This window comes from Mus caroli, chromosome 17 (assembly GCF_900094665.2).
Source record: "Mus caroli chromosome 17, CAROLI_EIJ_v1.1, whole genome shotgun sequence".
NCBI lineage: Eukaryota > Metazoa > Chordata > Mammalia > Rodentia > Muridae > Mus > Mus caroli.
In genome coordinates, this window is record NC_034586.1 from 41,316,945 (window position 1) to 41,330,444 (window position 13,500).

The window sequence follows — 13,500 nt, forward strand, 5'->3', positions numbered from 1 at the left end:
GGAGGAGGAGGAGGAGGAGGAGGAAGAGGAAGAGGAAGAGGAAGAGGAAGAGGAAGAGGAAGAGGAAGAGGAAGAGGAAGAGGAAGAAGACAGACTGTTCTAAGTAACGGGAGTCACCGTGAGGTGCCTGAAAGGTGAAGAAAGCACTTGAATTCTTCCCAAATAAGGGAGGACGGAGGGAAACAAACCTGTTTTCAAAACTGCTTCTGGGTTGCTGCCTGCAGCCACTAGAATAACATTTAGGCACTAATGCATCCCCTCTATTCCCTTGATAACGGTATTGTAAACTTTAAGAAGCCCTTTAATATTAAAAACGAAATGTACAAATATAGTGCCCTTAAAAAAATTAAATAGGGTGCAGCTGGCACCAATGGTAACATTTTCATGTTGATTAATGAAAACTGAAAAGTGTAACCAGACACTGGCTTTTGTAAATGCTGCTGAAATAGGTATCAGACAAACACGTGGACCGTGGTGTGCTTCAAGCTACCAAACACAAACAATAAATAGCATCAGTTACAATTTCCATCTTAAGGAAACACAAAGGTGGCCTGACCATCTGCGTATCCTTGGTGCACAGCCTTTAGAAGGCAAAGTGTTTTGCTTTGGTGCGTGTTGGGTTTCTTCCCCCCTCCCCCTCAATCTGTGTCAGAGGGAGTCAGGATGAATTCTGAGGAAAATGCAGGTTGGAGGCACACATAGGTCCCCATCTGCCTCTGGACTGTCCCGCATTGGGACAAAGGTCAACCTGAGAAGGAACAGAGAGCGAGGGGGTATAGGGTGCTGAAGGCAAAAGCTTGCAGAACTCTTAGAATGACTCAGGATTCAAATGAAGGTGGCCCCCACCCCAATCTACCCCACACACACAAACACTTTGTGCAGAAGGAATGCTGGGATTGGCCTGGTGGTATCACTGAATGATCCCTGGCCTGGATTAGGAAGTCACACTTAGGGATTGGCCCTAAGGTACCAGGAATGATCACAGTACATCCTCCAAGGAGGGCTGGATCTCAAACTCACACACAATGGCAGATACCAATGGGTACATGGTCTTCCCTGCTCTTGTTGGCCCTGCTTAGTGAAAGCCTCCAATGTCAAAGGTTTCCTGGAGGTTCCCACAGGCTCTGTGTCTACTGACATCAGCTACCGGTTGCTACTTCAGCTGACCAGCTCCCCTAGGACAGCGACTTCATTCGACTTCCTGGAAAGCTGCTGGGGGCCCTCCTTGGGTAAGGCACTTTTTGGGTTCCCCTGAATGGCTGTGTGGTGAGGCTGGTAGGTGCAGACTCCTAATGTGTGTGTGTTCTTAGGCTCTCCAGGCCATGCCTGAGCCTTTACCACACGTGTGGCTTTCAGCTGACTAGGCCCTCAACCACGAAGCCTGCAATTTAGAGTTTTGCTCAACTCTGAGACCACAGAAACACTTTTCTGCAGTTCAACCAATCACTTGTGCTTGGCTTTTTAATATGACAAGAGTCATAATGGCCGCCCTCCCCCTCCCCACCCCGCGCCACCCCCAAAATGGAGAAATTCGGAAACCACATGTCTCCAGCATTTCATGCTAGCAAAGGGGCCACATTAAGTGTTAAAGGGCTATAGGTGGCTTTTGTTTTGTTTTTGTTATTTTAATCACTAATTATTGCTTTAAAAGGCAAAGCTGTGTCAGAGGCAATCAAATGCCTGAAAGACAGAAACAAAGCATCTCCTTCATACATCGTGAAAACAAACTACATCTAAACTATTTGGAGATGGGAGTTGTCTTCAAAAAAAAAATCACATTATGCCTGAAGGAATTGAGATTGCTTAGCAATATTTCTGATATGGCTCTAGCCCACTGAAGAAACTTGGTATTGAAGAAGAAGCACACTTTTAGAGACCGAAGTCAACATATCATTACACTAAGAAATGTTCCAAATGTCCAAATGTCATTAAATAATTATAAATATATCTTTAAAGTTATATGACCATTCACGTTAGCAAGTTACTTCAGATTTTACACATATTCATAATTTAAAAAAGGAAAAAAAAGAACAAAACACATAACACACAGCCAACTCAAACACTATACCATTATGGCTATAATAATAAGGCATTGCCATTTTCAGTTTGCATAAAGGGAGAAGCAGAAGGAACTGGGGAGGGGGAACAGGATTTCTTTTTGGTTAAATGGGGGAAGTGAGGAAGTATAAAAAGGTAAAATAAAATTATCTGTCCTGATCAGTATTTTTGAAGTCACTTTCTTAGAATAGAAAAAAAAAAAGTGAACTCAAAAGTTCAAATGAGTACCTGCAGCAAGTCTGAAGGAAAACTTTGGAACAGGTACTCAGAGTGGACGGCAGCGGACAGAAGCAGCCACTCTGCCTCTCGTCCCTTTCTGAGTGCACCACATCTGACTTTGTAAGTGGGTCTGCAGAGTGCACTGGCTGCCACACAGCAGAGGCCTGTGGTTTCAAAGCACAGAGAGGAAGTGTCTCTCCTTCCTCCCAGACTCAGAGTCCACCTCTCTGAACCGGCGTGGGAACAGGTCACTTACGAAAACAGACCAGACAACACCTTTGACGGTTTGTTCCTTGGTAAAGGGGACATCTTAAATAGTAAACAATATGAAACCCAGTTATGACTGCCCCCACCCTCTTAGGGTTGCAAGATCATGACTAGGGATTGAATGAGAAATCTTCTAGTTAGCTAATCAATATACATATATAGGCACTCTCTTTATATATGTATATATTAACACATGCGGGATGTGGCCCCCATGCTACTAGGCCATGGTTGACGAATTTCAATATGGCCGCCAAACAGACTCATCCATTCTGCCGCTAGAATTCAAAACAGTTGGGGAACTGCTGTGGCTTCCGTCAGCGTCAACACCATCATTCTGGTTAGGCAAATTTGGATTTAATAGCGTGCTGCCATTCGAGGTGGTGGTGCATGGCGGGACCATCCTGGAAGGAGACCGGTCTCCCCCGGGTACCATTGGGAACTGATAGGATGCTGACGAAGTACCATAGTAGAGATATGGAGTGCTGCTGGTCTGGAAGGGTCCACTCTGGCTTTGGGAAGAGCCGGGGTAGGGTGGTGGCAGGTACGTGTGGTAGTGAGTGGTGGCGGACATGCCGAGGGACATGCCTGACGTGACTGGCGGGGTATAAGTAAAGGTGGCTGGGTAGTGCATTCGTGGGTTGGAGAAGCGGCTCTCAGTGAGGGATGAAATGCCTGGGAACTGCCTGGGGTCTGAAAAAGGGCCCAGTTCTGAAGCACCTAAAAATTACAACAGAAGATGGGGAGGGAAACATCTGTAAATATCAATTAAAATGATAGAAACGTTACAAAATTTAAAAAAAATTAAAAGGAAGACGAGGAAAACTTAGCTTTCTCCCAAGGCACAGCAAGTCACACACAGATTTCAAATGCACTGCTCACCTCGGTCTTTACTTGTGCACCTTACAGTCTCTACACTATTTATCCTTGAGGTCTCCACACCGGGAGAGTCACAAAGGGCTTTTACAGGCATCTGTGCTTCTAAGCACCCTGTGGAAGCCAACTCAACTCTAGGCACAGGATCACTTGCCAGACTTTAAGGCTGGATCTTCATTGATTCCCCCTCCCCTCCCTTTTTGTTTCTTACTACAGTCTAGATATCTGACGTGAAACTTTTACTAAATCAAACCAACTGATTTTTCCTAACTCAGTGTAAAAATTCAATCCAAAGTAATAGGATTTATTAGTGTCCCCCTCTTGGTGGGGCTTCTTTGTTAAGAAAAATTGCATCAAGCAGATTCCCTTTACATAGTCTTACTATTTCTTTTAACCTTTAAGCCTCTTTGAATTTAAAATCTTATTATAATCCTCATCTTAGTCACAGTGAAATCAAAGCAGATTTCAGTAGTCTAACAGTATCTCGATTTTCTGGGGGTGTCGGGGAGAGTCGAGCCCTCAGAAATTCTCCCTTGAGTCATAAACTAGATAAGAAGGTATGGAGAGGGAGGGTGGAGGACAGAGTGGGGAGATGTGGTGGAGGGTGGAGGACCTTGACAGTCAGAGCCTTGATGAGTGGCATAGGACCTGATTTAGGCCAGGTACCCATAGCAACTTCGTTTAAGGTACGCCTAGGGGAGACTGAACTGAGAGATGCTCCCTGCTGGGCCCCTGTCCCTGCAGTGTGGGCTCTGGAGCCTTCAAAGCTTAGAGGCAGACATGGCTGCTCCGCTAGCACTTCCACAAGCTATCAGCGGCTCCTTAGGAGCTACTTCTGCTGTCTAACTCCTGAAAGAGTGGCTAGAGACTTTGCCCGTAGACACTAGTTTTCTGAAATGGATAAAACTCATAAGCTGTGATCTTGGGGTTTGCTATAATTTTCTAGAGTCGGCAGAATTACAACAAGCCCTTTTGGTACATCACTATTTCCGTGCTAAGTTTGTGGTGTTTTCTAAAGTCCCCCTCGCTGATTGGCTTGGAGTCTTCTGTCTGCCTTTGCTACAGGTTTTAGCTGTAAGAGAAAATGCTGGGCAAATCTTGAAGACCATAATTGTCCCTCGGCCTGATTTGTACTCAACATAGCTCGCTATGTGTCTTCAAAGGGTCTGTCAGAGGGTGGTAGTGTTTGTTAAAATGCACATTGCTTGTGATCTTCACCGTACGCTGGGATTTCAGTGTGTGAAATGCATTTGTCATACACAGTGACTGCTTAAAAGCAACGTAAGAGTTAACAAAACCTTCTGTCTTACAAACCAGAAGACAGTAGCCATAAGACAGCCCAGCCCAGCTCTGCCCAGCCCAGCCCAGCCCAGCCCAGCCCAGCCCAGCCCCGCCCAGCCCACCCCAGCCCAGCTCAGCCCAGCTCAGCCCAGCTCAGCCCAGCCCAGCCCGGCCCAGCCCGGCCCAGCCCGGCCCAGCCCGGCCCAGCCCAGCCCAGCCCAGCCCAGCAATTGTGAAAAGTCTCACCTGCCTGGCTCTTCTTACTGAGAGAGGAAGGCCAGAGGCAGAAGTCAGAGGTGGCAGTGTCATCATCTGGAAAATGAGGGGACGAACTCTAAGTTCCCTTCCAGCTCTAGGACTGGCATCTGGTCTACATCATTAATTCCAAGGCAGGAGGAGAAACAAGGGCCTTGGGGGTGGGAGTGGGGTGGGGGTGGGGGTGGGTCCCATCCCTCACTAGTGCCTTCCCAGGATCCCCAGGCCCATTTGCAGAAGGTGGACAGCAAATGAGCCGCCTCCAACACCAGAAGCAAACACTTTCAAGATGACAGACTAAACCACATGCAGCCGGGCACTCTGTGGCCTGCTTCATATAAACCCCTCCCTCCTTCCGTGACTGGCCTCTCCCTCACCCGTCCCATCCCCCTAAATGAAATTCTGACAAGCTCAAGTTTTAGAAGGTGGAAATAAAATAGAGACAGTGGCAGACTCAGACATAGGAGCAGATGAGAGTACCCACCTCCCTACCCTGTGTTTATGGGCTGCCTCAAACAAGACCCCAAGCAGAGGCCACAGGTGGTCCTCAGCAGCCCTCTTGCCCCACAGCATCTAGGTGACCTAATAGATATAGGCAGGCCCCTTCCATGTGCATTAAGTTCAATACCCAGGGCGCGTGAAGAAAGCCAGAATAGCTGGGGTAATTTAAAACGGAAAGAAGTCACACTTGGAACGTCAACATTCACCCTTCCAGGAAGCACAGACTTCACACACACAGATAGACACGTTGCTTTTTTTTTTTTTTTTAAGGCTTCTAACATGTATTTTTCCCTTAAAACTGTGTTTTAAGAATAATTAACATTCCATATGGTTTCACTTATTTTGATGCAGAAGTCTCATTAAAAGTCTTTATGAGAGGACCCTGCTAGTAAACTCTGATATGGCTTTGTACTTCCTCTTAGCACACACCTCTGTCTTAGCTGCTACATTTTGCTGATGTTTTGATTACTCAGCGGAATATGCCAAGATCGTTATAGCTTTGGGGTTGAGAACTGTTACCTAACACAAACTGACGGTCATTTTTCAGTGAACGAGCTCTGGTTGGGTTCATTTGTCTCAATGGAAACAAGGGGATACGTGTCACTTCCAGTCATTTGAGACTGTGATGTGTTGAGGATCAACTTCTTAAATGACTGAACTAAAGCAGATCTGAAAGGGATTAGAAGAGACTCTTTGTAATTGATGGACATCAGCATTTTCTGGAATTTGCTCAGTCATTTTAGGCTAATGAGCATTATTTCTGAAGTAGACTGCAGTGTATTGGGGCACAAAGAAATAATAAGAGATTGTCATGTGTGGTGGGCAGGTGTGTGGGGGGGATCCTAATAGAAACCTGTTTGTTTATAATCATTGTTTCAGAAGAGCGAAATGCAGCTACGTTTTCTCTCCCTGGACGGGTCTTCATGTGAACCTGTAATCGGGCTGTACAAAAGCTGCAGCGTGTCAGACCACCTCCCGTTTGGGTGGTATTGACAATGACACTGTTCCTTTCTGTTACAGCCACAGCACTTTTTTTAAAAAAGAACCAACACTGAATTGACTATGGAAAATGTCAATCCGACTTGTTAAAAAAAAATACCCATAAGATAAAACCCCAGGAGAATTCTAGAGGTGCTTGTATGCCATCTACTTTGTATATGCAAATGCACCTCTATCTACTTTGCATATGCAAAAGTACCTCCATCTAATTTGTATATGCAAATATGCCTCTGTCTAATTTGTATATGCAAATCCACCCCAACCTCACCCACACCCATACCCAGCTCCAAAGACAAGCCAATCTCAGGGCAACCCAACGCCATCCTAAAGCTCCCAGCTACTGAATAAGTCAAGCCAAGGCCATTCTCTTTGTTGTTGCCCATGGATGATCTTGTCCCCGTACAAGGTATGTTAAACTGTGCTGAAAAATGGAAGCTGCCAGGAAATAGAGGGTTCAACCATCCACATGAGATCTTCTGGTTCTAATGTTTTTAAAACTAGCCTGTTATGGGAGGACATGACCTGTAATCCCAGGACAAAGGGGATTAAGATAGGACTATGGCATCTTCAAGGCCAAGCTCTAAGACATAGTGAGCTCCAGGCTAGTTGGGGCTTCAGGGCTGAGATCCCTATCTCAAAACAAAATCAAAGCTTCAAAATGGCATCTTGCTGTGCCTGGGGGCTGGCAGGAGTTAGTGAAACCCCAAGATGATGCTAGTTTGACTCAACACGGAGACAAGAATGACACTGTACAGTAAATTTGAAAAACATGACAGGGAGAGGACTGTGACACTTTGGTGAATTTTTGGATAAATTAAAAATGACTTCCACAAAACTGTGTACTTATCACGCTTTCTGCTATGTCCCCTGATTTCCCGTGGACCTCCCTCTGCTGGTCAGGCACTGATGGGAGAGTCTAATGGACTGTCATCTAATCTACATTTGACAACTAGGGAGGCTGAAGCCCAGAGGAGAGCCATGCACACAGTGAAGGAGGTAGAGCCAGTATGCACCCACCTTTGGTTTCTAGGAGAGGACAGGCAATCTGCATTATCCTTTACCCTCAGAATATGATTGAACTCACCACATCCCCCTCCCCATTCTTCTCACTAGATCTGTCTAAATGGAAATGACTTAAGTAGACTCTTTTGGTATCTCAGTGTCACCCCAGTGATAATTACTAGTTTGGGGGAACCCTCTTAACCTCCACTTTGGTGATACTGTCGATCTAATCTGATAAAACAGTTAGCAACCAGTTTCAGTTGCTCAGGGTACAAGAAGGATGGGGTTGGGGTCAAGGGGTCAAGGTCAAGAGCTCTGTTCTCCTGGCTTCCTACAGATGCGCTTCGTTCCAAAGCTGCAGTCTCCAGTCCCAGCCACAGCTGGACAGCTTGCAAACAAATGTAGCTGCCATAGGAAGAACTGAAAGAGCCTTGCTCGTGAAGCAGCAGCAGCAGCAGCCGCCGCCTCTCGAGCTCTGAGACATACTGGGAAGAATACATTAATAAAATGCCCGTGAGGTCCAAATTAAAACAAAGCCAATGTTAAAAGTAAGGACACTCTGCCTCTCCCTGCAAGGTCCGTAAGAGGAAAGAGGCCAGACAGACTCTCTACCTAGTCGGGTTTCTGGGAGTCTTCAGAGAAGGGGGGAAGTATGTGAACCCAGGCAAGGGGGATACGAGAGAGCCTCTGGACTTGGCTCTTCAAGCTTCCAATCCCTACCATAGGTCTTTCATTCACTGCTACTTACCCTGAATTATGTCTGTCTCCCAATTAAAGACAGCTGTTAAAGGCATAGATCTCTCATCAGAGCTTGCTAATGGGAATAATCAGACTTTCTTTCTTTTTTAATAAAAAGGTACTTATTCCTCTGTGTGTGTGTGTGTGTGTCTGTGTGTGTCTGTATATTCTATACATGTGTGGGTACCCATAAAGGCAGAAAGGATTAGCACGGAACCATCTCTCTGGTCCCTCTCCCCTTTTTGGACTACAGGGGATGGAACCTACAATCTCAGGCATGCTCCAGCCCACTGCTAATAATCTGCATTTCTAAGCCCGATCTTTAATCTGCCCTATCTTTAAGACACAGTTATCATTTAGGATACCTTTACTAAACAACTGTTGCCTGACAACAGGCAAAGAGGTCTTTATAACAAAAGGAACCTGGAATGTAAGGATAATGGAGGAAGTACTTGTCTGTAAAGGGCACCGGCTGGGAAACTGGGCACGTTAGCTTCCCCACCAAATACTTAGTAGAACCGACATGACCCAGCAGGAGGAGGCAGGGGCTGAAGAAATGCAGAGCCTTGAGTCTAGCTGAACCTACGCTGGCACACCCAGAGCCCATGCTTGCCTGTGAGGACATCACTGCTCAGCATGAAAGGCCAGCAGATCTGGCAGAGAGGCGTTAACTTCAGCACTACGTTAGGCCTGGCTACAGGGCAGGAGCTTTGGCTTTGGCAAATCTCAAATAAAGCTCATGAACTTTATTTTTTTTAATTATTATTATTATTATCGTGAAACATCCTTCCTGGGAACACAGACCACACAAGACCTACTCGGGGCTGCTGTCTTCTGGTAGTATGCAGGCTTCTTCCGCTTCAACGCTTTGGCTGCCTCATTCCAACTGCCTGCTTACATAATAACCTCCTAATTCAGTTCCCTTCCAACAGCGCTCATTTCCTACGCCACTCTTCTGAGCCCTTGCTCGAGACGGCGCTGACTTATTAGCTGTGTCTTGGTCTGCTCTCTCCAACTCAGCTTTGCAGTCAGCTTTGCAAGACGGAGAATTTATTTTCCTCTTACATCCCTCCCAGAACCTGATGCAACTGTAAGGGCTTCAAATTCGAAAAATATGTGGGCGGTTGGAAGAGAAAAAAACAAGTAAATGAATGAACGTAAGCATCCGCAAGGCATCTCAGTGACAGGGCCGGGTGGGGGGGGTGGGCACAACACAGACACAGCACAGGCATCAGGAGCGCTGGGGGAGCTGGGGAGATGGCTCAGCAGTTAAAGCATTTGCTGTAACTCCAGTCCAAGGGGATCAGATATACCCTGGCCTTAAGGGCACCTGTGCAGATATAATATAATGCACACAAACTCACCACATAGTCATGCGATTTACATATAAATGGAAGTAATAAAGACTTCTCTTTTAAAAAAAAACAAAAACAACAAAAAACAAACTGCAGGTGGCTCATGCCTGTTGTCTCAGGACTCCAGAGGCTGAGGCATACAGAAGATCACTATGCAACTAGGTCCAGAAGAGACAACATAGTGAATTTGAGGCCAGCTTAGGTTGGCTACATAGGAAGATGTCTTAACAACAAAAGTCAAATACTGTAGAAAAAGATGCACTAAGCAATGTTGACATTAAATCTAAAGTGTAAGTTAAGTACACTGCACACCTAAGACCTTGCTAAATGCTCTTTTTAATGGGCACAGAGATGTTCTCAGCCCTCATCAAGCCACCTGACCTCAGACTTCAGAGCACCCATCCAGCAACATCTGCCACTAAGAAACAGATGTCCCTGTTTTATTAGCATTCTGTCCCTTCCTTCCTGACACCCACTCTACCTAAGAGCCACTGCGTACTTGTAGTTCCATACTGGCAAGACCTTGGGGAAGAGATGAACAGGGAAGTGGGGAGAACCAGAGCAGACGTGTGCCCTTCCAGACAGTTGGTACACTTGTCCCTGCCCATGAGCCTGTGTCATCACTGCCATTAAAGTCATGGGGTTTCCTTGGAGTCAGTAAGGTAATGGGGAGTAAACGTGAATCTCCCTGAACGTCTTGCACTTGTGTGAACAGCCAGCATTTCAGAGTCATTGAACATCATTAATGGGGCTGGGATGTAGCTCCACGGTACAAGCTCTTGCCTAGCTTGCAAAAAGACCCCACCTTCCATAGCTAAAACTGGAAGAAGGGGAAAGGAAAGAAGGGTTAAAGAGAATGAAACATAGATAATTTTGACAGATAAGACACAAGAGTCTATGAGTCCACGAGGGTCAGGGACAACAGGGACTCCAAAGTGTCCTGCTGTCACAGACCCAACATCTCCCCTCTCCATCCCCTTCCCCTCTCCTCTGTCACCTGATAAGACAGAAAGTGGTGGGGGAAGGGCACCTGATGAGACTCAGCAGGGCTACTGTGCTAAGGTGGGACGACAAGGAGCCTTTGTGTGCATGCACAGTTGGTTTCTACATAGCCTGTCCTGTTCCTCCGGATGCGTATGCTTCCTGTGGATGGTCACAAACTTGGGGCTCTCAGCTGAGTTTGACTGTGGCTACCCCACACAGGGTTCCCAGAGCAAGGAAAGCAAGCACCAACTGAAGCACTCATGATCACGAGCAGAATACCCACCTCCCATGGTGTATAAATCTGTACTACCTCCTTATCATGCATACCTGGGATATTTGTGTCCATAAATATTACCAAGCCAATTAAATGAAAACATGGTCATTGGCATTAATGTTGTTTTTAGATAGATATTTTTACTTTGTAATTTAAAAATGAGCAGATGAACATAGCCATAGTGGAAATCAGTTTGGAGATTTCTTTTAAAAACAAGCAAAACAAAACTCCTAAAAACAGAAGGACCATAGGACCTAACTACTTTCCTCTCCCCTTGGTGTAAACCCAGAGAATTCCGTATCTTGCTATGCTCCGTCTTAATTGCTGCCTTATTCACTAAAGGAGAGACCTGGAATCAATCTTAGTTGTCCCTCCACAAGTGACTGGATAATGAAAATCAGATATATATGAAATATAGATAGATATAGATATCACATCTAATACATATAGGAATACTACTTAACAAATATGGAATAATATATATATATACATATATATATACACACACATTTTTATATATTACATAATGGAATACTACTTAGCTCTAAAAAGTAAAATTTAAAATTTGCAAGAAAATGGATGAAATGTATACTATTAAGTAAGATCACATGATCTCAAAAAAGAAACTGCATTTTCAGTCTCTCACAAGTGGGATGTGGCCAATAATATATGTATATATGGAAACAAATGTGCACATGGCTACAGGAAGCACGGAGAAACAGGACAAGGTAAATATACAGGGAAGCAGGAAGGACAGGTGCAGATAATGCATATGAGTGGGAAGAGAGAATACAAAGCCGGTTGTTTTTCTAAGTTGAACTCTGTCCTGGGTGTTTGTCTGTCTGTCTGGTTGGTTTGGTACTTTTGATGGTAGATAAGTGCATAAAATAGATTCAATAATAAAAGTGTGAAACGTAATTCACAGCTTCCATTCTGAACGCCAGTTCTCACTGTATAAAAGCTCACTGGGTTGTATAGACTTTGGGTCTGGTTAATCTTGGTGTGTGAGGTTTTTTTTCCTTATTTGCAAAGTTTTTTATAATAAGGTTTACTTTAAAATGTTATTTTGTTAACTTGGAAGAACATATTAAGAAAATGAGCTCTCTCGTGTTGTGAGTGTTGTGTGTGTCTTGTCTCTCTCTTGTGTGTCTCCTGTGTTTGTCTCCTCTCCCTTCCCCTCCTTTCTCTCGTGTATGTGTGTGTCAGTGTGTGTGTGTGTGTGTGTGTGTCAGTGTGTGTCAGTGTGTGTCAGTGTAGGTGTGTGTGTGTGTGTGTCAGTGTATGTGTGTGTCAGTGTATGTGTGTGCCGGTGTATGTGTGTGTCAGTGTGTATCAGGGTATGTGTGTGTGTGTGTCAGTGTGTATGTGTATGTATGTTTACAAGCAGAGCCCAGAGACTGACTTTCAGTGTCTTCTTCAATCACTCTCCACCTTATGTTTTTGAGACAGAGTCTCTCTCTAAATAGGGAGCTTATCAATTCGGCTGGGTTGGCAGAGGGATCCACCTGTTTCTATTCCCCCCCCCAGCTGACTTTTATGTGGGTGCTTGAGATCTGAACCCACATCCTCATGCTTCAAAGGCAGGATTTTTCCAAGTGACTCTTCCCATCCCATCCCATCCCATCCCATCCCATCCCATCCCATCCTTCCATCCTTCCTTTAGAGCCTCTACAATACATAATGGAAAAGCAAGTACTTCAAAAATACTGCTGTGCAAATGGATAGCAGTGTGGTCTCCAGAAGCCATAATCCAAGAATCAATTTTAGATCGCACATAAAATATTCCTCTGTATCTTCACACTGAGATTTTAAAGGGATTTTATATCGGTTGTCTCTGAATTGGTCCCTTCATACTAAACATGACTAAGCAGAACAACACTGGACTCCACTTCATCCCCTAATAATTAGAAAAACACACCTTTGGGAGAAGTGCAGAAAACCATGCTAAAGGAAACATCAGAATGAGAAATAGAGCCAATAGTTAAGACAATGAAAGGACTAACAAGCTCTGCAGTTTTACACACACACACACACACACACACACACACGGTGCCTCAAATCTCCAGTATAAATATTTGTTTTCAATGTTGTAATAATCTGTGCTTTTCACAGTATTACTCACAAAATCAGACAGACCAGCCGATCCTAAGGCTAGGAAAGTCTGTCACACTGGAGGAAAGAGAGCAGGCAAGAGCAGGGGACCCTGGCAACAGCAACTACGCCTTAAACCCACCCCAGTTTTAAGGATATTGCTGGAATACTTCCACTCTGTGAAAGGGAAAAGGGACGGACGGTAAAAGATGTGTGAGCTTGTGTGTTTGTATCCAGAGACCCAGAGCAAAGGAGAAGGAAGGAGCCAAAGGCTGTGCGGGTGGAAGAGAGGACCGGGAAGAGGGGGAACGATCTTGCTAGGCCTTGATTAGGAACATTTTAAAGGAAGGGTGGATAGTCTTTGAAACCAGATCCGCTGCAGGAAGGAGGCCAGCACCCAGGACACCCTGTCTTTCAGAAGGGGCCACCCACGGTGCCGAGAGTCATATGACTGCTCTGTCACATCCTGAAGCCATTTCCAGCCCATGCACACGTCTGTGCTCCCATTTAGAGAGGATGGGATATATTGGGAACACACATATGGAAACACTTTCAGAGAATCAGTTTCCATGAAATTCATAATGAGCCAAGTGGCTTCAGATG

General features: G+C 45.2%; 1 protein-coding gene across 5 annotated transcripts in view; it reads right to left on the minus strand.

The window, feature by feature from the left end:
• Nucleotides 1–1,062: 1,062 nt before the first annotated feature.
• The window catches only part of Runx2 (RUNX family transcription factor 2), a 209,290-nt gene continuing 196,852 nt past the window's right edge, over nucleotides 1,063–13,500 (minus strand). For 3 of the 5 annotated variants that reach the window (XM_021186134.2, XM_029471397.1, XM_021186135.2), the window contains 2 exons: nucleotides 4,945–5,010; nucleotides 2,764–3,261 (listed from right to left, as the gene is read on the minus strand). In XM_021186134.2, coding sequence (XP_021041793.1) covers nucleotides 2,783–3,261; nucleotides 4,945–5,010 — 545 coding nt within the window. In that variant the 3' untranslated portion in view covers nucleotides 2,764–2,782. Of the gene's footprint in view, nucleotides 3,262–4,944; nucleotides 5,011–13,500 lie in introns of all 5 variants that reach the window. The other 2 variants (XM_021186137.2, XM_029471398.1) reach the window with 2 other exon arrangements.